General features: G+C 36.8%; 6 protein-coding genes across 6 annotated transcripts; all 6 read left to right on the top strand.

Moving 5' to 3' along the window:
- LOC128246046 (M-phase inducer phosphatase 1-like) lies at positions 1–1,318 on the top strand. The gene is made up of 3 exons (XM_052964255.1): positions 1–330; positions 565–906; positions 1,154–1,318. The coding sequence occupies exons 1-3, from the start codon at positions 1–3 to the stop codon at positions 1,316–1,318; spliced, it is 837 nt and encodes a 278-aa protein (XP_052820215.1).
- A 597-nt stretch (positions 1,319–1,915) lies between these two features.
- Positions 1,916–3,871, top strand: LOC128246047 (M-phase inducer phosphatase 1-like). The gene is made up of 4 exons (XM_052964256.1): positions 1,916–1,979; positions 2,624–2,883; positions 3,118–3,459; positions 3,707–3,871. The coding sequence occupies exons 1-4, from the start codon at positions 1,916–1,918 to the stop codon at positions 3,869–3,871; spliced, it is 831 nt and encodes a 276-aa protein (XP_052820216.1).
- A 597-nt stretch (positions 3,872–4,468) lies between these two features.
- Positions 4,469–6,425, top strand: LOC128246048 (M-phase inducer phosphatase 1-like). Its single transcript, XM_052964257.1, has 4 exons — positions 4,469–4,532; positions 5,177–5,436; positions 5,671–6,012; positions 6,261–6,425. Exons 1-4 carry the CDS (start codon positions 4,469–4,471, stop codon positions 6,423–6,425), a joined length of 831 nt encoding a protein of 276 aa, XP_052820217.1.
- A 2,593-nt stretch (positions 6,426–9,018) lies between these two features.
- LOC128246049 (M-phase inducer phosphatase 1-like) lies at positions 9,019–10,336 on the top strand. Its single transcript, XM_052964258.1, has 3 exons — positions 9,019–9,348; positions 9,583–9,924; positions 10,172–10,336. Exons 1-3 carry the CDS (start codon positions 9,019–9,021, stop codon positions 10,334–10,336), a joined length of 837 nt encoding a protein of 278 aa, XP_052820218.1.
- A 10,147-nt stretch (positions 10,337–20,483) lies between these two features.
- LOC128246050 (M-phase inducer phosphatase 1-like) lies at positions 20,484–21,801 on the top strand. Its single transcript, XM_052964259.1, has 3 exons — positions 20,484–20,813; positions 21,048–21,389; positions 21,637–21,801. Exons 1-3 carry the CDS (start codon positions 20,484–20,486, stop codon positions 21,799–21,801), a joined length of 837 nt encoding a protein of 278 aa, XP_052820219.1.
- Positions 21,802–24,386: 2,585 nt separating this feature from the next.
- LOC128246052 (M-phase inducer phosphatase 1-like) lies at positions 24,387–25,704 on the top strand. Its single transcript, XM_052964260.1, has 3 exons — positions 24,387–24,716; positions 24,951–25,292; positions 25,540–25,704. Exons 1-3 carry the CDS (start codon positions 24,387–24,389, stop codon positions 25,702–25,704), a joined length of 837 nt encoding a protein of 278 aa, XP_052820220.1.
- Positions 25,705–26,583: the final 879 nt, after the last annotated feature.

Below are 26,583 nucleotides of genomic sequence, written 5' to 3' on the forward strand. Positions count from 1 at the left end.
ATGAGAAAGAAGCTTTCCGTTGACCACGATCTGAAATCAGAGGAAACAACATTGGAGGAAATTTTCTACAAGAACTTCAACAAACGTAGGATTGACGTCAATGACGTTTACCATGATCAGAAAAGACGCCGAACTTCTGAGGTCCACCCGAAGTCATCCCAAATCAATGACGTCATCACAAATGAGAGCCGATCGTCTACGAGTGACGTCATTCAGGCGGTTGAACGGCTGTCGACGAACTCCGACCTTGTGGCAGATGGGTCACGGGACAACGGGCTCCCGACCGTGGCCGGCAAACACAAGGATCTCATGGCCATTTTGCCGGAAACGGTGAGTTTCGTTTAATTTCTAAAGAAGCTTAAATCAGTGTTCTGAATAACAGGGTATTTTAGGCGATAAATGCCTTTTTACGTTCACATCCAAAATGTATTAATTTCTTATAATCCCCTCTTCAATAGAAAGCTTTCATTTTCTAGATAAGATTTTAAAATGCTAGTTATTATTATTTTGAAAAGAAAATGCCATCTCAACATCCTCATCAGAAAATGATGCTATATTTTTCAGATGTCAGCTGTACTGAATGGCGACTACGACCACCATATTGATCACTTGACCGTCATTGACTGTAGATACCCGTACGAGTTTGAAGGAGGCCATATCCGGGGCGCCATTAATCTCTACACAAAGGACTCCATCCGGAACTTCCTGAACGAGACAATGACCTCATCAGAAAAGAATCACGTGATCGTTTTTCACTGCGAGTTCTCATCAGAACGAGGCCCAAAGATGTACCGCCATCTTAGATCGCTGGATCGTGAATCGAACAAGGATTCTTACCCACAACTGAACTTCCCAGAGGTTTACCTCTTGGAAGGCGGATACAAGGAGTTTTATCACCAGTTCCAGGTATGTGCTATATTTAATATTTTATTGGTATAAATTTGTTTAGCATGTGGACGTTGGTTTCTTATTTCCAAGGCGAACGATAATGCACGCTGTACCCGGTCACATTTTCTTGACTTAAAAGATAAAACAGTTAAGAAAAATAATAATTTAATTTTATATTAAGATATTCATGTTTGACATACATATAATTATTAAACTATTCACACCAATAATATTTAAATATGTATTGTGGTTTTTCTCCTTTCAGGACCAGTGCTTTCCCCAAATCTATGTTCCCATGTTGCACCAGGAGCACGTGGACGACTTACGTCACTTCCGTGTCAAGTCCAAGTCGTGGGCGGCAGGCGACAAACCACGTCACAGATCACGTTTAAGTAAATCTGCTGGAAGTTCTCTCAGACTTACCTTCTGATTTAACAATGGTCAGCAGCTGATAAAACTCGCCATTGGAATACCTGGAGATGACTGGATGCATGCCACAAATTAGCCAAAGTTGACATGTCATACGCCCATACGCAATCGTACCAACATATGTCATTGTTTTGTTTGTTATTATGTGCTGTTATACTTTCTATTCTCGTTCCTTTCATATTGCTCTCTCTGTCTTTCCGAAATACGTTGAAAATATGTTTTATTATGTTTTAAAATCGTTTTGTTTTGATTAATGGTTCAAACTGAGTTTATCAAATAAATTTGATTTACTGGTATTTGTTTTGTGTTTCATAACAATGATACTGACGAACGTTCAAATTTCAAAACTTTAGTTCACCCAAGTTGTTGGACATAAGATTTACCGTTAGGTGTGCGTAACTTAGCGCGTTTATAAGCACAACGTCAAAAGCCTCTATTTATTCTGTTCAATTTGGTGTAGAATGCGCACTTCCAGGGGTACGCACAGATCTTTAATCTCAAATTCTGGTACAATCCAAACGGGTTCGCATTTACTAAAACGTTAATGTGAAACGGCCTAGAACAGAGTCCTTGGGAGACCAAAGCGCCGATCCTAAAAATGTGGAATTACAAGTGTCGTGCAAGAGAGGAGACATTTAAAAAAAGATCATCTCACTGCAGAAGTGGGTGAATTTACTTTCGAAATAAGTTATGGAGAAAAAAGATTATCTTAACCTTATAAAATCAAAAACCACAACAACGTTACATGTTTCACAAAAGGTTCTGGCAATTAGAATATCAGAAATCACAATTTGGTCTTATGACTGATGCTTTTATCATATTCCAGACATTCACAGGGTCGGTGAGACCATTTTCATTAACGAGTAATGCTTCGTGTTTTAATGTTCTATAAAATAGAATAAATAAGGCATTGACTTTGACTTGAGAATCTCATATACGATCAGTTATTTCAATAAATGTAATTTCAAAAGGAATTTATTTCATCTGTACCGGCGCCATGAATACTGCTCTAGGTTCCTTTACATTTAATAGTTTTATCACCATATGACAAACAATATTGTCAATTAATAGTCACTCATCAGAGTGACGATGGCAAACACAAACTGATTGATGAGCCGCTAATTGGGCCAAGTTTGAGATGGGTTAGTGACGATTGAACAGTCTTTGCGTTTTCAATATTAAACACCTGGCTCCAATATCATAAAAAATACTCAGGTCAACGCTGAACTTTAGTTTCAACTCATTTTACCGAATAAAAGCATCGTATGTTACACATTATTGTATGTTTTAACTATTTTTAAAAAAGAACATTACCTCAAACGTAGGATTGACGTCAATGACGTTTACCATGATCAGAAAAGACGCCGAACTTCTGAGGTCCACCCGAAGTCATCCCAAATCAATGACGTCATCACAAATGAGAGCCGATCGTCTACGAGTGACGTCATTCAGGCGGTTGAACGGCTGTCGACGAACTCCGACCTTGTGGCAGATGGGTCACGGGACAACAGGCTCCCGACCGTGGCCGGCAAACACAAGGATCTCATGGCCATTTTGCCGGAAACGGTGAGTTTCGTTTAATTTCTAAAGAAGCTTAAATCAGTGTTCTGAATAACAGGGTATTTTAGGCGATAAATGCCTTTTTACGTTCACATCCAAAATGTATTAATTTCTTATAATCCCCTCTTCAATAGAAAGCTTTCATTTTCTAGATAAGATTTTAAAATGCTAGTTATTATTATTTTGAAAAGAAAATGCCATCTCAACATCCTCATCAGAAAATGATGCTATATTTTTCAGATGTCAGCTGTACTGAATGGCGACTACGACCACCATATTGATCACTTGACCGTCATTGACTGTAGATACCCGTACGAGTTTGAAGGAGGCCATATCCGGGGCGCCATTAATCTCTACACAAAGGACTCCATCCGGAACTTCCTGAACGAGACAATGACCTCATCAGAAAAGAATCACGTGATCGTTTTTCACTGCGAGTTCTCATCAGAACGAGGCCCAAAGATGTACCGCCATCTTAGATCGCTGGATCGTGAATCGAACAAGGATTCTTACCCACAACTGAACTTCCCAGAGGTTTACCTCTTGGAAGGCGGATACAAGGAGTTTTATCACCAGTTCCAGGTATGTGCTATATTTAATATTTTATTGGTATAAATTTGTTTAGCATGTGGACGTTGGTTTCTTATTTCCAAGGCGAACGATAATGCACGCTGTACCCGGTCACATTTTCTTGACTTAAAAGATAAAACAGTTAAGAAAAATAATAATTTAATTTTATATTAAGATATTCATGTTTGACATACATATAATTATTAAACTATTCACACCAATAATATTTAAATATGTATTGTGGTTTTTCTCCTTTCAGGACCAGTGCTTTCCCCAAATCTATGTTCCCATGTTGCACCAGGAGCACGTGGACGACTTACGTCACTTCCGTGTCAAGTCCAAGTCGTGGGCGGCAGGCGACAAACCACGTCACAGATCACGTTTAAGTAAATCTGCTGGAAGTTCTCTCAGACTTACCTTCTGATTTAACAATGGTCAGCAGCTGATAAAACTCGCCATTGGAATACCTGGAGATGACTGGATGCATGCCACAAATTAGCCAAAGTTGACATGTCATACGCCCATACGCAATCGTACCAACATATGTCATTGTTTTGTTTGTTATTATGTGCTGTTATACTTTCTATTCTCGTTCCTTTCATATTGCTCTCTCTGTCTTTCCGAAATACGTTGAAAATATGTTTTATTATGTTTTAAAATCGTTTTGTTTTGATTAATGGTTCAAACTGAGTTTATCAAATAAATTTGATTTACTGGTATTTGTTTTGTGTTTCATAACAATGATACTGACGAACGTTCAAATTTCAAAACTTTAGTTCACCCAAGTTGTTGGACATAAGATTTACCGTTAGGTGTGCGTAACTTAGCGCGTTTATAAGCACAACGTCAAAAGCCTCTATTTATTCTGTTCAATTTGGTGTAGAATGCGCACTTCCAGGGGTACGCACAGATCTTTAATCTCAAATTCTGGTACAATCCAAACGGGTTCGCATTTACTAAAACGTTAATGTGAAACGGCCTAGAACAGAGTCCTTGGGAGACCAAAGCGCCGATCCTAAAAATGTGGAATTACAAGTGTCGTGCAAGAGAGGAGACATTTAAAAAAAGATCATCTCACTGCAGAAGTGGGTGAATTTACTTTCGAAATAAGTTATGGAGAAAAAAGATTATCTTAACCTTATAAAATCAAAAACCACAACAACGTTACATGTTTCACAAAAGGTTCTGGCAATTAGAATATCAGAAATCACAATTTGGTCTTATGACTGATGCTTTTATCATATTCCAGACATTCACAGGGTCGGTGAGACCATTTTCATTAACGAGTAATGCTTCGTGTTTTAATGTTCTATAAAATAGAATAAATAAGGCATTGACTTTGACTTGAGAATCTCATATACGATCAGTTATTTCAATAAATGTAATTTCAAAAGGAATTTATTTCATCTGTACCGGCGCCATGAATACTGCTCTAGGTTCCTTTACATTTAATAGTTTTATCACCATATGACAAACAATATTGTCAATTAATAGTCACTCATCAGAGTGACGATGGCAAACACAAACTGATTGATGAGCCGCTAATTGGGCCAAGTTTGAGATGGGTTAGTGACGATTGAACAGTCTTTGCGTTTTCAATATTAAACACCTGGCTCCAATATCATAAAAAATACTCAGGTCAACGCTGAACTTTAGTTTCAACTCATTTTACCGAATAAAAGCATCGTATGTTACACATTATTGTATGTTTTAACTATTTTTAAAAAAGAACATTACCTCAAACGTAGGATTGACGTCAATGACGTTTACCATGATCAGAAAAGACGCCGAACTTCTGAGGTCCACCCGAAGTCATCCCAAATCAATGACGTCATCACAAATGAGAGCCGACCGTCTACGAGTGACGTCATTCAGGCGGTTGAACGGCTGTCGACGAACTCCGACCTTGTGGCAGATGGGTCACGGGACAACGGGCTCCCGACCGTGGCCGGCAAACACAAGGATCTCATGGCCATTTTGCCGGAAACGGTGAGTTTTGTTTAATTTCTAAAGAAGCTTAAATCAGTGTTCTGAATAACAGGGTATTTTAGGCGATAAATGCCTTTTTACGTTCACATCCAAAATGTATTAATTTCTTATAATCCCCTCTTCAATAGAAAGCTTTCATTTTCTAGGTAAGATTTTAAAATGCTAGTTATTATTATTTTGAAAAGAAAATGCCATCTCAACATCCTCATCAGAAAATGATGCTATATTTTTCAGATGTCAGCTGTACTGAATGGCGACTACGACCACCATATTGATCACTTGACCGTCATTGACTGTAGATACCCGTACGAGTTTGAAGGAGGCCATATCCGGGGCGCCATTAATCTCTACACAAAGGACTCAATCCGGAACTTCCTGAACGAGACAATGACCTCATCAGAAAAGAATCACGTGATCGTTTTTCACTGCGAGTTCTCATCAGAACGAGGCCCAAAGATGTACCGCCATCTTAGATCGCTGGATCGTGAATCGAACAAGGATTCTTACCCACAACTGAACTTCCCAGAGGTTTACCTCTTGGAAGGCGGATACAAGGAGTTTTATCACCAGTTCCAGGTATGTGCTATATTTAATATTTTATTGGTATAAATTTGTTTAGCATGTGGACGTTGGTTTCTTATTTCCAAGGCGAACGATAATGCACGCTGTACCCGGTCACATTTTCTTGACTTAAAAGATAAAACAGTTAAGAAAAATTATAATTTAATTTTATATTAAGATATTCATGTTTGACATACATATAATTATTAAACTATTCACACCAATAATATTTAAATATGTATTGTGGTTTTTTCTCCTTTCAGGACCAGTGCTTTCCCCAAATCTATGTTCCCATGTTGCACCAGGAGCACGTGGACGACTTACGTCACTTCCGTGTCAAGTCCAAGTCGTGGGCGGCAGGCGACAAACCACGTCACAGATCACGTTTAAGTAAATCTGCTGGAAGTTCTCTCAGACTTACCTTCTGATTTAACAATGGTCAGCAGCTGATAAAACTCGCCATTGGAATACCTGGAGATGACTGGATGCATGCCACAAATTAGCCAAAGTTGACATGTCATACGCCCATACGCAATCGTACCAACAAATGTCATTGTTTTGTTTGTTATTATGTGCTGTTATACTTTCTATTCTCGTTCCTTTCATATTGCTCTCTCTGTCTTTCCGAAATACGTTGAAAATATGTTTTATTATGTTTTAAAATCGTTTTGTTTTGATTAATGGTTCAAACTGAGTTTATCAAATAAATTTGATTTACTGGTATTTGTTTTGTGTTTCATAACAATGATACTGACGAACGTTTAAATTTCAAAACTTTAGTTCACCCAAGTTGTTGGACATAAGATTTACCGTTAGGTGTGCGTAACTTAGCGCGTTTATAAGCACAACGTCAAAAGCCTCTATTTATTCTGTTCAATTTGGTGTAGAATGCGCACTTCCAGGGGTACGCACAGATCTTTAATCTCAAATTCTGGTACAATCCAAACGGGTTCGCATTTACTAAAACGTTAATGTGAAACGGCCTAGAACAGAGTCCTTGGGAGACCAAAGCGCCGATCCTAAAAATGTGCAATTACAAGTGTCGCGCAAGAGAGGAGACATTTAAAAAAAGATCATCTCACTGCAGAAGTGGGTGAATTTACTTTCGAAATAAGTTATAGAGAAAAAAGATTATCTTAACCTTATAAAATCAAAAACCACAACAACGTTACATGTTTCACAAAAGGTTCTGGCAATTAGAATATCAGAAATCACAACTTGGTCTTATGACTGATGCTTTTATCATATTCCAGACATTCACAGGGTCGGTGAGACCATTTTCATTAACGAGTAATGCTTCGTGTTTTAATGTTCTATAAAATAGAATAAATAAGGCATTGACTTTGACTTGAGAATCTCATATACGATCAGTTATTTCAATAAATGTAATTTCAAAAGGAATTTGTTTCATCTGTACCGGCGCCATGAATACTGCTCTAGGTTCCTTTACATTTAATAGTTTTATCACCATATAACAAACAATATTGTCAATTAATAGTCACTCATCAGAGTGACGATGGCAAACACAAACTGATTGATGAGCCGCTAATTGGGCCAAGTTTGAGATGGGTTAGTGACGATTGAACAGTCTTTGCGTTTTCAATATTAAACACCTGGCTCCAATATCATAAAAAATACTCAGGTCAACGCTGAACTTTAGTTTCAACTCATTTAACCGAATAAAAGCATCGTATGTTACACATTATTGTATGTTTAAACTATTTTTAAAAAAGAACATTACCTCATAGAATGTGTCGATTAAAACATTGTGTCAATGTTTCAAAGATAACTTATACTATAACAAAAGCATATGTTGGGGTAATTTTCAACAGCATTGAGTTGTTCTTAATTACATTTTATGCTGTAGAAAAAAGTTCTTAGGAATCTTGACCAAAGTTTGAATCAATATTGCCAATAAGAGAACACAATTTTAAAAGTTGTGAAAACATATACGATTTTGATAGTTTTTATAATATACAGTAAAATTGGTTGAGATTGAGATATGACTTTGTATTTTTGTGATATTCGGCCTGTAATATCGCAACAACAAACACACACACACCAACAAAAACATCTTAGTAATAAAATTATAAAAGAAAACAGTTCAATAATAATTTATAATCGTGTAATGCAGTTGTCGTACTTTTCAAACATTTTGTGTGCATTTTCTGTGCGGGTAGGGGGGGGGGGGGGTGCAAAATCCTGCTGCACTTACTACATTTGAAAACACATATAACTGGCCGTAATCTATTACTAGTATTTATAAACGCCTAAATTGTGACATTTTCTACCAAATTAATAAAACTGCTATTACTTTGAAAGATGATATAAGCAAAAAGCAATACATATTGTCATTTTCTGGTTTCTGTCTGCATATCTTCTAATGACAATAAAGTTTATATCGATACAATCTAATATTCTACTAATGTTATCTCATTAAAAGTCTCTTTCATCTTAAACATCGCCATGAATATTGCTCTTGGTCCAATACCTTGTAAAAGTTTCATCACAATCTGACAAACAATATTGTCCAGCAATAATCACTCATCAGATTGTCAATGGTTAACACTAATTGTTTGATGAGCGGCTAATTGGACCGCGTTTGAGGTGTTCAGTAGGTAAATGAGCGTTGACTTGAGCGGCTCAGAGCGTCCGCCGCTCCAATCATCGTGCTTGAGTGAACAGCTGAATTATCTTAACGCCTTTGACTCAGATCGTATATAAAACAGCCGATCTTCCAAATTTCATCATATCTCTACCAAACGTTTACGTTTACACAACTTACTTAGACTGAACTGCTTTTAATAGAAATTTCAAAAATGCCTCCACAGAGTTTGGATTTTTGTTCCGTGTCACCGTTGGCCCGCCGCTTCGCAGCGCAGTAAGTTGATTTTATTGTTGTTTATTATCATAACATCATTGTGAAATTTTTCAGTAAACAATAAAATGAACTTGTTTTTTTTTGCTAGCACTCCAAATTGATAATCCGATATGACAATAAATTGCTAACTTTCCAGAAACATGAGAAAGAAGCTTTCCGTTGACCACGATCTGAAATCAGAGGAAACAACATTGGAGGAAATTTTCTACAAGAACTTCAACAAACGTAGGATTGACGTCAATGACGTTTACCATGATCAGAAAAGACGCCGAACTTCTGAGGTCCACCCGAAGTCATCCCAAATCAATGACGTCATCACAAATGAGAGCCGACCGTCTACGAGTGACGTCATTCAGGCGGTTGAACGGCTGTCGACGAACTCCGACCTTGTGGCAGATGGGTCACGGGACAACGGGCTCCCGACCGTGGCCGGCAAACACAAGGATCTCATGGCCATTTTGCCGGAAACGGTGAGTTTTGTTTAATTTCTAAAGAAGCTTAAATCAGTGTTCTGAATAACAGGGTATTTTAGGCGATAAATGCCTTTTTACGTTCACATCCAAAATGTATTAATTTCTTATAATCCCCTCTTCAATAGAAAGCTTTCATTTTCTAGGTAAGATTTTAAAATGCTAGTTATTACTATTTTGAAAAGAAAATGCCATCTCAACATCCTCATCAGAAAATGATGCTATATTTTTCAGATGTCAGATGTACTGAATGGCGACTACGACCACCATATTGATCACTTGACCGTCATTGACTGTAGATACCCGTACGAGTTTGAAGGAGGCCATATCCGGGGCGCCATTAATCTCTACACAAAGGACTCAATCCGGAACTTCCTGAACGAGACAATGACCTCATCAGAAAAGAATCACGTGATCGTTTTTCACTGCGAGTTCTCATCAGAACGAGGCCCAAAGATGTACCGCCATCTTAGATCGCTGGATCGTGAATCGAACAAGGATTCTTACCCACAACTGAACTTCCCAGAGGTTTACCTCTTGGAAGGCGGATACAAGGAGTTTTATCACCAGTTCCAGGTATGTGCTATATTTAATATTTTATTGGTATAAATTTGTTTAGCATGTGGACGTTGGTTTCTTATTTCCAAGGCGAACGATAATGCACGCTGTACCCGGTCACATTTTCTTGACTTAAAAGATAAAACAGTTAAGAAAAATAATAATTTAATTTTATATTAAGATATTCATGTTTGACATACATATAATTATTAAACTATTCACACCAATAATATTTAAATATGTATTGTGGTTTTTCTCCTTTCAGGACCAGTGCTTTCCCCAAATCTATGTTCCCATGTTGCACCAGGAGCACGTGGACGACTTACGTCACTTCCGTGTCAAGTCCAAGTCGTGGGCGGCAGGCGACAAACCACGTCACAGATCACGTTTAAGTAAATCTGCTGGAAGTTCTCTCAGACTTACCTTCTGATTTAACAATGGTCAGCAGCTGATAAAACTCGCCATTGGAATACCTGGAGATGACTGGATGCATGCCACAAATTAGCCAAAGTTGACATGTCATACGCCCATACGCAATCGTACCAACATATGTCATTGTTTTTTTTGTTATTATGTGCTGCTATACTTTCTATTCTCGTTCCTTTCATATTGCTCTCTCTGTCTTTCCGAAATACGTTGAAAATATGTTTTATTATGTTTTAAAATCGTTTTGTTTTGATTAATGGTTCAAACTGAGTTTATCAAATAAATTTGATTTACTGGTGTTTGTTTTGTGTTTCATAACAAAGATACTGACGAACGTTTAAATTTCAAAACTTTAGTTCACCCAAGTTGTTGGACATAAGACTTACCGTTAGGTGTGCGTAACTTAGCGCGTTTATAAGCACAACGTCAAAAGCCTCTATTTATTCTGTTCAATTTGGTGTAGAATGCGCACTTCCAGGGGTACGCACAGATCTTTAATCTCAAATTCTGGTACAATCCAAACGGGTTCGCATTTACTAAAACGTTAATGTGAAACGGCCTAGAACAGAGTCCTTGGGAGACCAAAGCGCCGATCCTAAAAATGTGGAATAACAAGTGTCGTGCAAGAGAGGAGACATTTAAAAAAAGATCATCTCACTGCAGAAGTGGGTGAATTTACTTTCGAAATAAGTTATAGAGAAAAAAGATTATCTTAACCTTATAAAATCAAAAACCACAACAACGTTACATGTTTCACAAAAGGTTCTGGCAATTAGAATATCAGAAATCACAACTTGGTCTTATGACTGATGCTTTTATCATATTCCAGATATTCACAGGGTCGGTGAGACCATTTTCATTAACGAGTAATGCTTCGTGTTTTAATGTTCTATAAAATAGAATAAATAAGGCATTGACTTTGACTTGAGAATCTCATATACGATCAGTTATTTCAATAAATGTAATTTCAAAAGGAATTTGTTTCATCTGTACCGGCGCCATGAATACTGCTCTAGGTTCCTTTACATTTAATAGTTTTATCACCATATGACAAACAATATTGTCAATTAATAGTCACTCATCAGAGTGACGATGGCAAACACAAACTGATTGATGAGCCGCTAATTGGGCCAAGTTTGAGATGGGTTAGTGACGATTGAACAGTCTTTGCGTTTTCAATATTAAACACCTGGCTCCAATATCATAAAAAATACTCAGGTCAACGCTGAACTTTAGTTTCAACTCATTTAACCGAATAAAAGCATCGTATGTTACACATTATTGTATGTTTTAACTATTTTTAAAAAAGAACATTACCTCATAGAATGTGTCGATTAAAACATTGTGTCAATGTTTCAAAGATAACTTATACTATAACAAAAGCATATGTTGGGGTAATTTTCAACAGCATTGAGTTGTTCTTAATTACATTTTATGCTGTAGAAATAAGTTTTTAGGAATCTTGACCAAAGTTTGAATCAATATTGCCAATAAGAGAACACAATTTTAAAAGTTGTGAAAACATATACGATTTTGATAGTTTTTATAATATACAGTAAAATTGGTTGAGATTGAGATATGACTTTGTATTTTTGTGATATTCGGCCTGTAATATCGCAACAACAAACACACACACACCAACAAAAACATCTTAGTAATAAAATTATAAAAGAAAACAGTTCAATAATAATTTATAATCGTGTAATGCAGTTGTCGTACTTTTCAAACATTTTGTGTGCATTTTCTGTGCGGGTAGGGGGAGTGCAAAATCCTGCTGCACTTACTACATTTGAAAACACATATAACTGGCCGTAATCTATTACTAGTATTTATAAACGCCTAAATTGTGACATTTTCTACCAAATTAATAAAACTGCTATTACTTTGAAAGATGATATAAGCAAAAAGCAATACATATTGTCATTTTCTGGTTTCTGTCTGCATATCTTCTAATGACAATAAAGTTTATATCGATACAATCTAATATTCTACTAATGTTATCTCATTAAAAGTCTCTTTCATCTTAAACATCGCCATGAATATTGCTCTTGGTCCAATACCTTGTAAAAGTTTCATCACAATCTGACAAACAATATTGTCCAGCAATAATCACTCATCAGATTGTCAATGGTTAACACTAATTGTTTGATGAGCGGCTAATTGGACCGCGTTTGAGGTGTTCAGTAGGTAAATGAGCGTTGACTTGAGCGGCTCAGAGCGTCCGCCGCTCCAATCATCGTGCTTGAGTGAACAGCTGAATTATCTTAACGCCTTTGACTCAGATCGTATATAAAACAGCCGATCTTCCAAATTTCATCATATCTCTACCAAACGTTTACGTTTACACAACTTACTTAGACTGAACTGCTTTTAATAGAAATTTCAAAAATGCCTCCACAGAGTTTGGATTTTTGTTCCGTGTCACCGTTGGCCCGCCGCTTCGCAGCGCAGTAAGTTGATTTTATTGTTGTTTATTATCATAACATCATTGTGAATTTTTTCAGTAAACAATAAAATGAACTTGTTTTTTTTGCTAGCACTCCAAATTGATAATCCGATATGACAATAAATTGCTAACTTTCCAGAAACATGAGAAAGAAGCTTTCCGTTGACCACGATCTGAAATCAGAGGAAACAACATTGGAGGAAATTTTCTACAAGAACTTCAACAAACGTAGGATTGACGTCAATGACGTTTACCATGATCAGAAAAGACGCCGAACTTCTGAGGTCCACCCGAAGTCATCCCAAATCAATGACGTCATCACAAATGAGAGCCGACCGTCTACGAGTGACGTCATTCAGGCGGTTGAACGGCTGTCGACGAACTCCGACCTTGTGGCAGATGGGTCACGGGACAACGGGCTCCCGACCGTGGCCGGCAAACACAAGGATCTCATGGCCATTTTGCCGGAAACGGTGAGTTTTGTTTAATTTCTAAAGAAGCTTAAATCAGTGTTCTGAATAACAGGGTATTTTAGGCGATAAATGCCTTTTTACGTTCACATCCAAAATGTATTAATTTCTTATAATCCCCTCTTCAATAGAAAGCTTTCATTTTCTAGGTAAGATTTTAAAATGCTAGTTATTATTATTTTGAAAAGAAAATGCCATCTCAACATCCTCATCAGAAAATGATGCTATATTTTTCAGATGTCAGCTGTACTGAATGGCGACTACGACCACCATATTGATCACTTGACCGTCATTGACTGTAGATACCCGTACGAGTTTGAAGGAGGCCATATCCGGGGCGCCATTAATCTCTACACAAAGGACTCAATCCGGAACTTCCTGAACGAGACAATGACCTCATCAGAAAAGAATCACGTGATCGTTTTTCACTGCGAGTTCTCATCAGAACGAGGCCCAAAGATGTACCGCCATCTTAGATCGCTGGATCGTGAATCGAACAAGGATTCTTACCCACAACTGAACTTCCCAGAGGTTTACCTCTTGGAAGGCGGATACAAGGAGTTTTATCACCAGTTCCAGGTATGTGCTATATTTAATATTTTATTGGTATAAATTTGTTTAGCATGTGGACGTTGGTTTCTTATTTCCAAGGCGAACGATAATGGGCGGCAGGCGACAAACCACGTCACAGATCACGTTTAAGTAAATCTGCTGGAAGTTCTCTCAGACTTACCTTCTGATTTAACAATGGTCAGCAGCTGATAAAACTCGCCATTGGAATACCTGGAGATGACTGGATGCATGCCACAAATTAGCCAAAGTTGACATGTCATACGCCCATACGCAATCGTACCAACAAATGTCATTGTTTTGTTTGTTATTATGTGCTGTTATACTTTCTATTCTCGTTCCTTTCATATTGCTCTCTCTGTCTTTCCGAAATACGTTGAAAATATGTTTTATTATGTTTTAAAATCGTTTTGTTTTGATTAATGGTTCAAACTGAGTTTATCAAATAAATTTGATTTACTGGTATTTGTTTTGTGTTTCATAACAATGATACTGACGAACGTTTAAATTTCAAAACTTTAGTTCACCCAAGTTGTTGGACATAAGATTTACCGTTAGGTGTGCGTAACTTAGCGCGTTTATAAGCACAACGTCAAAAGCCTCTATTTATTCTGTTCAATTTGGTGTAGAATGCGCACTTCCAGGGGTACGCACAGATCTTTAATCTCAAATTCTGGTACAATCCAAACGGGTTCGCATTTACTAAAACGTTAATGTGAAACGGCCTAGAACAGAGTCCTTGGGAGACCAAAGCGCCGATCCTAAAAATGTGCAATTACAAGTGTCGCGCAAGAGAGGAGACATTTAAAAAAAGATCATCTCACTGCAGAAGTGGGTGAATTTACTTTCGAAATAAGTTATAGAGAAAAAAGATTATCTTAACCTTATAAAATCAAAAACCACAACAACGTTACATGTTTCACAAAAGGTTCTGGCAATTAGAATATCAGAAATCACAACTTGGTCTTATGACTGATGCTTTTATCATATTCCAGACATTCACAGGGTCGGTGAGACCATTTTCATTAACGAGTAATGCTTCGTGTTTTAATGTTCTATAAAATAGAATAAATAAGGCATTGACTTTGACTTGAGAATCTCATATACGATCAGTTATTTCAATAAATGTAATTTCAAAAGGAATTTGTTTCATCTGTACCGGCGCCATGAATACTGCTCTAGGTTCCTTTACATTTAATAGTTTTATCACCATATGACAAACAATATTGTCAATTAATAGTCACTCATCAGAGTGACGATGGCAAACACAAACTGATTGATGAGCCGCTAATTGGGCCAAGTTTGAGATGGGTTAGTGACGATTGAACAGTCTTTGCGTTTTCAATATTAAACACCTGGCTCCAATATCATAAAAAATACTCAGGTCAACGCTGAACTTTAGTTTCAACTCATTTAACCGAATAAAAGCATCGTATGTTACACATTATTGTATGTTTAAACTATTTTTAAAAAAGAACATTACCTCATAGAATGTGTCGATTAAAACATTGTGTCAATGTTTCAAAGATAACTTATACTATAACAAAAGCATATGTTGGGGTAATTTTCAACAGCATTGAGTTGTTCTTAATTACATTTTATGCTGTAGAAAAAAGTTCTTAGGAATCTTGACCAAAGTTTGAATCAATATTGCCAATAAGAGAACACAATTTTAAAAGTTGTGAAAACATATACGATTTTGATAGTTTTTATAATATACAGTAAAATTGGTTGAGATTGAGATATGACTTTGTATTTTTGTGATATTCGGCCTGTAATATCGCAACAACAAACACACACACACCAACAAAAACATCTTAGTAATAAAATTATAAAAGAAAACAGTTCAATAATAATTTATAATCGTGTAATGCAGTTGTCGTACTTTTCAAACATTTTGTGTGCATTTTCTGTGCGGGTAGGGGGGGGGGGGGTGCAAAATCCTGCTGCACTTACTACATTTGAAAACACATATAACTGGCCGTAATCTATTACTAGTATTTATAAACGCCTAAATTGTGACATTTTCTACCAAATTAATAAAACTGCTATTACTTTGAAAGATGATATAAGCAAAAAGCAATACATATTGTCATTTTCTGGTTTCTGTCTGCATATCTTCTAATGACAATAAAGTTTATATCGATACAATCTAATATTCTACTAATGTTATCTCATTAAAAGTCTCTTTCATCTTAAACATCGCCATGAATATTGCTCTTGGTCCAATACCTTGTAAAAGTTTCATCACAATCTGACAAACAATATTGTCCAGCAATAATCACTCATCAGATTGTCAATGGTTAACACTAATTGTTTGATGAGCGGCTAATTGGACCGCGTTTGAGGTGTTCAGTAGGTAAATGAGCGTTGACTTGAGCGGCTCAGAGCGTCCGCCGCTCCAATCATCGTGCTTGAGTGAACAGCTGAATTATCTTAACGCCTTTGACTCAGATCGTATATAAAACAGCCGATCTTCCAAATTTCATCATATCTCTACCAAACGTTTACGTTTACACAACTTACTTAGACTGAACTGCTTTTAATAGAAATTTCAAAAATGCCTCCACAGAGTTTGGATTTTTGTTCCGTGTCACCGTTGGCCCGCCGCTTCGCAGCGCAGTAAGTTGATTTTATTGTTGTTTATTATCATAACATCATTGTGAAATTTTTCAGTAAACAATAAAATGAACTTGTTTTTTTTTGCTAGCACTCCAAATTGATAATCCGATATGACAATAAATTGCTAACTTTCCAGAAACATGAGAAAGAAGCTTTCCGTTGACCACGATCTGAAATCAGAGGAAACAACATTGGAGGAAATTTTCTACAAGAACTTCAACAAACGTAGGATTGACGTCAATGACGTTTACCATGATCAGAAAAGACGCCGAACTTCTGAGGTCCACCCGAAGTCATCCCAAATCAATGACGTCATCACAAATGAGAGCCGACCGTCTACGAGTGACGTCATTCAGGCGGTTGAACGGCTGTCGACGAACTCCGACCTTGTGGCAGATGGGTCACGGGACAACGGGCTCCCGACCGTGGCCGGCAAACACAAGGATCTCATGGCCATTTTGCCGGAAACGGTGAGTTTTGTTTAATTTCTAAAGAAGCTTAAATCAGTGTTCTGAATAACAGGGTATTTTAGGCGATAAATGCCTTTTTACGTTCACATCCAAAATGTATTAATTTCTTATAATCCCCTCTTCAATAGAAAGCTTTCATTTTCTAGGTAAGATTTTAAAATGCTAGTTATTACTATTTTGAAAAGAAAATGCCATCTCAACATCCTCATCAGAAAATGATGCTATATTTTTCAGATGTCAGCTGTACTGAATGGCGACTACGACCACCATATTGATCACTTGACCGTCATTGACTGTAGATACCCGTACGAGTTTGAAGGAGGCCATATCCGGGGCGCCATTAATCTCTACACAAAGGACTCAATCCGGAACTTCCTGAACGAGACAATGACCTCATCAGAAAAGAATCACGTGATCGTTTTTCACTGCGAGTTCTCATCAGAACGAGGCCCAAAGATGTACCGCCATCTTAGATCGCTGGATCGTGAATCGAACAAGGATTCTTACCCACAACTGAACTTCCCAGAGGTTTACCTCTTGGAAGGCGGATACAAGGAGTTTTATCACCAGTTCCAGGTATGTGCTATATTTAATATTTTATTGGTATAAATTTGTTTAGCATGTGGACGTTGGTTTCTTATTTCCAAGGCGAACGATAATGCACGCTGTACCCGGTCACATTTTCTTGACTTAAAAGATAAAACAGTTAAGAAAAATAATAATTTAATTTTATATTAAGATATTCATGTTTGACATACATATAATTATTAAACTATTCACACCAATAATATTTAAATATGTATTGTGGTTTTTCTCCTTTCAGGACCAGTGCTTTCCCCAAATCTATGTTCCCATGTTGCACCAGGAGCACGTGGACGACTTACGTCACTTCCGTGTCAAGTCCAAGTCGTGGGCGGCAGGCGACAAACCACGTCACAGATCACGTTTAAGTAAATCTGCTGGAAGTTCTCTCAGACTTACCTTCTGATTTAACAATGGTCAGCAGCTGATAAAACTCGCCATTGGAATACCTGGAGATGACTGGATGCATGCCACAAATTAGCCAAAGTTGACATGTCATACGCCCATACGCAATCGTACCAACATATGTCATTGTTTTTTTTGTTATTATGTGCTGCTATACTTTCTATTCTCGTTCCTTTCATATTGCTCTCTCTGTCTTTCCGAAATACGTTGAAAATATGTTTTATTATGTTTTAAAATCGTTTTGTTTTGATTAATGGTTCAAACTGAGTTTATCAAATAAATTTGATTTACTGGTGTTTGTTTTGTGTTTCATAACAAAGATACTGACGAACGTTTAAATTTCAAAACTTTAGTTCACCCAAGTTGTTGGACATAAGACTTACCGTTAGGTGTGCGTAACTTAGCGCGTTTATAAGCACAACGTCAAAAGCCTCTATTTATTCTGTTCAATTTGGTGTAGAATGCGCACTTCCAGGGGTACGCACAGATCTTTAATCTCAAATTCTGGTACAATCCAAACGGGTTCGCATTTACTAAAACGTTAATGTGAAACGGCCTAGAACAGAGTCCTTGGGAGACCAAAGCGCCGATCCTAAAAATGTGGAATAACAAGTGTCGTGCAAGAGAGGAGACATTTAAAAAAAGATCATCTCACTGCAGAAGTGGGTGAATTTACTTTCGAAATAAGTTATAGAGAAAAAAGATTATCTTAACCTTATAAAATCAAAAACCACAACAACGTTACATGTTTCACAAAAGGTTCTGGCAATTAGAATATCAGAAATCACAACTTGGTCTTATGACTGATGCTTTTATCATATTCCAGATATTCACAGGGTCGGTGAGACCATTTTCATTAACGAGTAATGCTTCGTGTTTTAATGTTCTATAAAATAGAATAAATAAGGCATTGACTTTGACTTGAGAATCTCATATACGATCAGTTATTTCAATAAATGTAATTTCAAAAGGAATTTGTTTCATCTGTACCGGCGCCATGAATACTGCTCTAGGTTCCTTTACATTTAATAGTTTTATCACCATATGACAAACAATATTGTCAATTAATAGTCACTCATCAGAGTGACGATGGCAAACACAAACTGATTGATGAGCCGCTAATTGGGCCAAGTTTGAGATGGGTTAGTGACGATTGAACAGTCTTTGCGTTTTCAATATTAAACACCTGGCTCCAATATCATAAAAAATACTCAGGTCAACGCTGAACTTTAGTTTCAACTCATTTAACCGAATAAAAGCATCGTATGTTACACATTATTGTATGTTTTAACTATTTTTAAAAAAGAACATTACCTCATAGAATGTGTCGATTAAAACATTGTGTCAATGTTTCAAAGATAACTTATACTATAACAAAAGCATATGTTGGGGTAATTTTCAACAGCATTGAGTTGTTCTTAATTACATTTTATGCTGTAGAAATAAGTTTTTAGGAATCTTGACCAAAGTTTGAATCAATATTGCCAATAAGAGAACACAATTTTAAAAGTTGTGAAAACATATACGATTTTGATAGTTTTTATAATATACAGTAAAATTGGTTGAGATTGAGATATGACTTTGTATTTTTGTGATATTCGGCCTGTAATATCGCAACAACAAACACACACACACCAACAAAAACATCTTAGTAATAAAATTATAAAAGAAAACAGTTCAATAATAATTTATAATCGTGTAATGCAGTTGTCGTACTTTTCAAACATTTTGTGTGCATTTTCTGTGCGGGTAGGGGGAGTGCAAAATCCTGCTGCACTTACTACATTTGAAAACACATATAACTGGCCGTAATCTATTACTAGTATTTATAAACGCCTAAATTGTGACATTTTCTACCAAATTAATAAAACTGCTATTACTTTGAAAGATGATATAAGCAAAAAGCAATACATATTGTCATTTTCTGGTTTCTGTCTGCATATCTTCTAATGACAATAAAGTTTATATCGATACAATCTAATATTCTACTAATGTTATCTCATTAAAAGTCTCTTTCATCTTAAACATCGCCATGAATATTGCTCTTGGTCCAATACCTTGTAAAAGTTTCATCACAATCTGACAAACAATATTGTCCAGCAATAATCACTCATCAGATTGTCAATGGTTAACACTAATTGTTTGATGAGCGGCTAATTGGACCGCGTTTGAGGTGTTCAGTAGGTAAATGAGCGTTGACTTGAGCGGCTCAGAGCGTCCGCCGCTCCAATCATCGTGCTTGAGTGAACAGCTGAATTATCTTAACGCCTTTGACTCAGATCGTATATAAAACAGCCGATCTTCCAAATTTCATCATATCTCTACCAAACGTTTACGTTTACACAACTTACTTAGACTGAACTGCTTTTAATAGAAATTTCAAAAATGCCTCCACAGAGTTTGGATTTTTGTTCCGTGTCACCGTTGGCCCGCCGCTTCGCAGCGCAGTAAGTTGATTTTATTGTTGTTTATTATCATAACATCATTGTGAATTTTTTCAGTAAACAATAAAATGAACTTGTTTTTTTTGCTAGCACTCCAAATTGATAATCCGATATGACAATAAATTGCTAACTTTCCAGAAACATGAGAAAGAAGCTTTCCGTTGACCACGATCTGAAATCAGAGGAAACAACATTGGAGGAAATTTTCTACAAGAACTTCAACAAACGTAGGATTGACGTCAATGACGTTTACCATGATCAGAAAAGACGCCGAACTTCTGAGGTCCACCCGAAGTCATCCCAAATCAATGACGTCATCACAAATGAGAGCCGACCGTCTACGAGTGACGTCATTCAGGCGGTTGAACGGCTGTCGACGAACTCCGACCTTGTGGCAGATGGGTCACGGGACAACGGGCTCCCGACCGTGGCCGGCAAACACAAGGATCTCATGGCCATTTTGCCGGAAACGGTGAGTTTTGTTTAATTTCTAAAGAAGCTTAAATCAGTGTTCTGAATAACAGGGTATTTTAGGCGATAAATGCCTTTTTACGTTCACATCCAAAATGTATTAATTTCTTATAATCCCCTCTTCAATAGAAAGCTTTCATTTTCTAGGTAAGATTTTAAAATGCTAGTTATTATTATTTTGAAAAGAAAATGCCATCTCAACATCCTCATCAGAAAATGATGCTATATTTTTCAGATGTCAGCTGTACTGAATGGCGACTACGACCACCATATTGATCACTTGACCGTCATTGACTGTAGATACCCGTACGAGTTTGAAGGAGGCCATATCCGGGGCGCCATTAATCTCTACACAAAGGACTCAATCCGGAACTTCCTGAACGAGACAATGACCTCATCAGAAAAGAATCACGTGATCGTTTTTCACTGCGAGTTCTCATCAGAACGAGGCCCAAAGATGTACCGCCATCTTAGATCGCTGGATCGTGAATCGAACAAGGATTCTTACCCACAACTGAACTTCCCAGAGGTTTACCTCTTGGAAGGCGGATACAAGGAGTTTTATCACCAGTTCCAGGTATGTGCTATATTTAATATTTTATTGGTATAAATTTGTTTAGCATGTGGACGTTGGTTTCTTATTTCCAAGGCGAACGATAATGCACGCTGTACCCGGTCACATTTTCTTGACTTAAAAGATAAAACAGTTAAGAAAAATAATAATTTAATTTTATATTAAGATATTCATGTTTGACATACATATAATTATTAAACTATTCACACCAATAATATTTAAATATGTATTGTGGTTTTTCTCCTTTCAGGACCAGTGCTTTCCCCAAATCTATGTTCCCATGTTGCACCAGGAGCACGTGGACGACTTACGTCACTTCCGTGTCAAGTCCAAGTCGTGGGCGGCAGGCGACAAACCACGTCACAGATCACGTTTAAGTAAATCTGCTGGAAGTTCTCTCAGACTTACCTTCTGATTTAACAATGGTCAGCAGCTGATAAAACTCGCCATTGGAATACCTGGAGATGACTGGATGCATGCCACAAATTAGCCAAAGTTGACATGTCATACGCCCATACGCAATCGTACCAACATATGTCATTGTTTTTTTTGTTATTATGTGCTGCTATACTTTCTATTCTCGTTCCTTTCATATTGCTCTCTCTGTCTTTCCGAAATACGTTGAAAATATGTTTTATTATGTTTTAAAATCGTTTTGTTTTGATTAATGGTTCAAACTGAGTTTATCAAATAAATTTGATTTACTGGTGTTTGTTTTGTGTTTCATAACAAAGATACTGACGAACGTTTAAATTTCAAAACTTTAGTTCACCCAAGTTGTTGGACATAAGACTTACCGTTAGGTGTGCGTAACTTAGCGCGTTTATAAGCACAACGTCAAAAGCCTCTATTTATTCTGTTCAATTTGGTGTAGAATGCGCACTTCCAGGGGTACGCACAGATCTTTAATCTCAAATTCTGGTACAATCCAAACGGGTTCGCATTTACTAAAACGTTAATGTGAAACGGCCTAGAACAGAGTCCTTGGGAGACCAAAGCGCCGATCCTAAAAATGTGGAATTACAAGTGTCGTGCAAGAGAGGAGACATTTAAAAAAAGATCATCTCACTGCAGAAGTGGGTGAATTTACTTTCGAAATAAGTTATAGAGAAAAAAGATTATCTTAACCTTATAAAATCAAAAACCACAACAACGTTACATGTTTCACAAAAGGTTCTGGCAATTAGAATATCAGAAATCACAACTTGGTCTTATGACTGATGCTTTTATCATATTCCAGATATTCACAGGGTCAGTGAGACCATTTTCATTAACGAGTAATGCTTCGTGTTTTAATGTTCTATAAAATAGAATAAATAAGGCATTGACTTTGACTTGAGAATCTCATATACGATCAGTTATTTCAATAAATGTAATTTCAAAAGGAATTTGTTTCATCTGTACCGGCGCCATGAATACTGCTCTAGGTTCCTTTACATTTAATAGTTTTATCACCATATGACAAACAATATTGTCAATTAATAGTCACTCATCAGAGTGACGATGGCAAACACAAACTGATTGATGAGCCGCTAATTGGGCCAAGTTTGAGATGGGTTAGTGACGATTGAACAGTCTTTGCGTTTTCAATATTAAACACCTGGCTCCAATATCATAAAAAATACTCAGGTCAACGCTGAACTTTAGTTTCAACTCATTTAACCGAATAAAAGCATCGTATGTTACACATTATTGTATGTTTTAACTATTTTTAAAAAAGAACATTACCTCATAGAATGTGTCGATTAAAACATTGTGTCAATGTTTCAAAGATAACTTATACTATAACAAAAGCATATGTTGGGGTAATTTTCAACAGCATTGAGTTGTTCTTAATTACATTTTATGCTGTAGAAATAAGTTTTTAGGAATCTTGATCAAAGTTTGAATCAATATTGCCAATAAGAGAACACAATTTTAAAAGTTGTGAAAACATATACGATTTTGATAGTTTTTATAATATACAGTAAAATTGGTTGAGATTGAGATATGACTTTGTATTTTTGTGATATTCGGCCTGTAATATCGCAACAACAAACACACACACACCAACAAAAACATCTTAGTAATAAAATTATAAAAGAAAACAGTTCAATAATAATTTATAATCGTGTAATGCAGTTGTCGTACTTTTCAAACATTTTGTGTGCATTTTCTGTGCGGGTAGGGGGAGTGCAAAATCCTGCTGCACTTACTACATTTGAAAACACATATAACTGGCCGTAATCTATTACTAGTATTTATAAACGCCTCAATTGTGACATTTTCTACCAACTTAATAAAACTGCTATTACTTTGAAAGATGATATAAGCAAAAAGCAATACATATTGTCATTTTCTGGTTTCTGTCTGCATATCTTCTAATGACAATAAAGTTTATATCGATACAATCTAATATTCTACTAATGTTATCTCATTAAAAGTCTCTTTCATCTTAAACATCGCCATGAATATTGCTCTTGGTCCAATACCTTGTAAAAGTTTCATCACAATCTGACAAACAATATTGTCCAGCAATAATCACTCATCAGATTGTCAATGGTTAACACTAATTGTTTGATGAGCGGCTAATTGGACCGCGTTTGAGGTGTTCAGTAGGTAAATGAGCGTTGACTTGAGCGGCTCAGAGCGTCCGCCGCTCCAATCATCGTGCTTGAGTGAACAGCTGAATTATCTTAACGCCTTTGACTCAGATCGTATATAAAACAGCCGATCTTCCAAATTTCATCATATCTCTACCAAACGTTTACGTTTACACAACTTACTTAGACTGAACTGCTTTTAATAGAAATTTCAAAAATGCCTCCACAGAGTTTGGATTTTTGTTCCGTGTCACCGTTGGCCCGCCGCTTCGCAGCGCAGTAAGTTGATTTTATTGTTGTTTATTATCATAACATCATTGTGAAATTTTTCAGTAAACAATAAAATGAACTTGTTTTTTTTGCTAGCACTCCAAATTGATAATCCGATATGACAATAAATTGCTAACTTTCCAGAAACATGAGAAAGAAGCTTTCCGTTGACCACGATCTGAAATCAGAGGAAACAACATTGGAGGAAATTTTCTACAAGAACTTCAACAAACGTAGGATTGACGTCAATGACGTTTACCATGATCAGAAAAGACGCCGAACTTCTGAGGTCCACCCGAAGTCATCCCAAATCAATGACGTCATCACAAATGAGAGCCGATCGTCTACGAGTGACGTCATTCAGGCGGTTGAACGGCTGTCGACGAACTCCGACCTTGTGGCAGATGGGTCACGGGACAACGGGCTCCCGACCGTGGCCGGCAAACACAAGGATCTCATGGCCATTTTGCCGGAAACGGTGAGTTTTGTTTAATTTCTAAAGAAGCTTAAATCAGTGTTCTGAATAACAGGGTATTTTAGGCGATAAATGCCTTTTTACGTTCACATCCAAAATGTATTAATTTCTTATAATCCCCTCTTCAATAGAAAGCTTTCATTTTCTAGGTAAGATTTTAAAATGCTAGTTATTATTATTTTGAAAAGAAAATGCCATCTCAACATCCTCATCAGAAAATGATGCTATATTTTTCAGATGTCAGCTGTACTGAATGGCGACTACGACCACCATATTGATCACTTGACCGTCATTGACTGTAGATACCCGTACGAGTTTGAAGGAGGCCATATCCGGGGCGCCATTAATCTCTACACAAAGGACTCCATCCGGAACTTCCTGAACGAGACAATGACCTCATCAGAAAAGAATCACGTGATCGTTTTTCACTGCGAGTTCTCATCAGAACGAGGCCCAAAGATGTACCGCCATCTTAGATCGCTGGATCGTGAATCGAACAAGGATTCTTACCCACAACTGAACTTCCCAGAGGTTTACCTCTTGGAAGGCGGATACAAGGAGTTTTATCACCAGTTCCAGGTATGTGTTATATTTAATATTTTATTGGTATAAATTTGTTTAGCATGTGGACGTTGGTTTCTTATTTCCAAGGCGAACGATAATGCACGCTGTACCCGGTCACATTTTCTTGACTTAAAAGATAAAACAGTTAAGAAAAATAATAATTTAATTTTATATTAAGATATTCATGTTTGACATACATATAATTATTAAACTATTCACACCAATAATATTTAAATATGTATTGTGGTTTTTCTCCTTTCAGGACCAGTGCTTTCCCCAAATCTATGTTCCCATGTTGCACCAGGAGCACGTGGACGACTTACGTCACTTCCGTGTCAAGTCCAAGTCGTGGGCGGCAGGCGACAAACCACGTCACAGATCACGTTTAAGTAAATCTGCTGGAAGTTCTCTCAGACTTACCTTCTGATTTAACAATGGTCAGCAGCTGATAAAACTCGCCATTGGAATACCTGGAGATGACTGGATGCATGCCACAAATTAGCCAAAGTTGACATGTCATACGCCCATACGCAATCGTACCAACAAATGTCATTGTTTTGTTTGTTATTATGTGCTGTTATACTTTCTATTCTCGTTCCTTTCATATTGCTCTCTCTGTCTTTCCGAAATACGTTGAAAATATGTTTTATTATGTTTTAAAATCGTTTTGTTTTGATTAATGGTTCAAACTGAGTTTATCAAATAAATTTGATTTACTGGTATTTGTTTTGTGTTTCATAACAATGATACTGACGAACGTTTAAATTTCAAAACTTTAGTTCACCCAAGTTGTTGGACATAAGATTTACCGTTAGGTGTGCGTAACTTAGCGCGTTTATAAGCACAACGTCAAAAGCCTCTATTTATTCTGTTCAATTTGGTGTAGAATGCGCACTTCCAGGGGTACGCACAGATCTTTAATCTCAAATTCTGGTACAATCCAAACGGGTTCGCATTTACTAAAACGTTAATGTGAAACGGCCTAGAACAGAGTCCTTGGGAGACCAAAGCGCCGATCCTAAAAATGTGGAATTACAAGTGTCGCGCAAGAGAGGAGACATTTAAAAAAAGATCATCTCACTGCAGAAGTGGGTGAATTTACTTTCGAAATAAGTTATAGAGAAAAAAGATTATCTTAACCTTATAAAATCAAAAACCACAACAACGTTACATGTTTCACAAAAGGTTCTGGCAATTAGAATATCAGAAATCACAACTTGGTCTTATGACTGATGCTTTTATCATATTCCAGACATTCACAGGGTCGGTGAGACCATTTTCATTAACGAGTAATGCTTCGTGTTTT

This window comes from Mya arenaria, chromosome 9 (genome assembly GCF_026914265.1).
Source record: "Mya arenaria isolate MELC-2E11 chromosome 9, ASM2691426v1".
Lineage (NCBI taxonomy): Eukaryota > Metazoa > Mollusca > Bivalvia > Myida > Myidae > Mya > Mya arenaria.

What these genes read in the sequence shown, in the direction of transcription:
- LOC128246046 (XM_052964255.1), top strand. Translation starts at nt 1, where the DNA reads ATGAGAAAGAAGCTTTCCGTTGACCACGATCTGAAATCAGAGGAAACA. An exon ending in TGGCCATTTTGCCGGAAACG is followed by an intron (nt 331 to 564) that starts GTGAGTTTCGTT and finishes TATATTTTTCAG; the next exon opens with ATGTCAGCTGTACTGAATGG. An exon ending in AGTTTTATCACCAGTTCCAG is followed by an intron (nt 907 to 1,153) that starts GTATGTGCTATA and finishes TTCTCCTTTCAG; the next exon opens with GACCAGTGCTTTCCCCAAAT.
- LOC128246050 (XM_052964259.1), top strand. Translation starts at nt 20,484, where the DNA reads ATGAGAAAGAAGCTTTCCGTTGACCACGATCTGAAATCAGAGGAAACA. An exon ending in TGGCCATTTTGCCGGAAACG is followed by an intron (nt 20,814 to 21,047) that starts GTGAGTTTTGTT and finishes TATATTTTTCAG; the next exon opens with ATGTCAGCTGTACTGAATGG. An exon ending in AGTTTTATCACCAGTTCCAG is followed by an intron (nt 21,390 to 21,636) that starts GTATGTGCTATA and finishes TTCTCCTTTCAG; the next exon opens with GACCAGTGCTTTCCCCAAAT.
- LOC128246049 (XM_052964258.1), top strand. Translation starts at nt 9,019, where the DNA reads ATGAGAAAGAAGCTTTCCGTTGACCACGATCTGAAATCAGAGGAAACA. An exon ending in TGGCCATTTTGCCGGAAACG is followed by an intron (nt 9,349 to 9,582) that starts GTGAGTTTTGTT and finishes TATATTTTTCAG; the next exon opens with ATGTCAGATGTACTGAATGG. An exon ending in AGTTTTATCACCAGTTCCAG is followed by an intron (nt 9,925 to 10,171) that starts GTATGTGCTATA and finishes TTCTCCTTTCAG; the next exon opens with GACCAGTGCTTTCCCCAAAT.
- LOC128246052 (XM_052964260.1), top strand. Translation starts at nt 24,387, where the DNA reads ATGAGAAAGAAGCTTTCCGTTGACCACGATCTGAAATCAGAGGAAACA. An exon ending in TGGCCATTTTGCCGGAAACG is followed by an intron (nt 24,717 to 24,950) that starts GTGAGTTTTGTT and finishes TATATTTTTCAG; the next exon opens with ATGTCAGCTGTACTGAATGG. An exon ending in AGTTTTATCACCAGTTCCAG is followed by an intron (nt 25,293 to 25,539) that starts GTATGTGTTATA and finishes TTCTCCTTTCAG; the next exon opens with GACCAGTGCTTTCCCCAAAT.
- LOC128246047 (XM_052964256.1), top strand. Translation starts at nt 1,916, where the DNA reads ATGTGGAATTACAAGTGTCGTGCAAGAGAGGAGACATTTAAAAAAAGA. An exon ending in AAGATCATCTCACTGCAGAA is followed by an intron (nt 1,980 to 2,623) that starts GTGGGTGAATTT and finishes TTTTTAAAAAAG; the next exon opens with AACATTACCTCAAACGTAGG. An exon ending in TGGCCATTTTGCCGGAAACG is followed by an intron (nt 2,884 to 3,117) that starts GTGAGTTTCGTT and finishes TATATTTTTCAG; the next exon opens with ATGTCAGCTGTACTGAATGG.
- LOC128246048 (XM_052964257.1), top strand. Translation starts at nt 4,469, where the DNA reads ATGTGGAATTACAAGTGTCGTGCAAGAGAGGAGACATTTAAAAAAAGA. An exon ending in TGGCCATTTTGCCGGAAACG is followed by an intron (nt 5,437 to 5,670) that starts GTGAGTTTTGTT and finishes TATATTTTTCAG; the next exon opens with ATGTCAGCTGTACTGAATGG. An exon ending in AGTTTTATCACCAGTTCCAG is followed by an intron (nt 6,013 to 6,260) that starts GTATGTGCTATA and finishes TTCTCCTTTCAG; the next exon opens with GACCAGTGCTTTCCCCAAAT.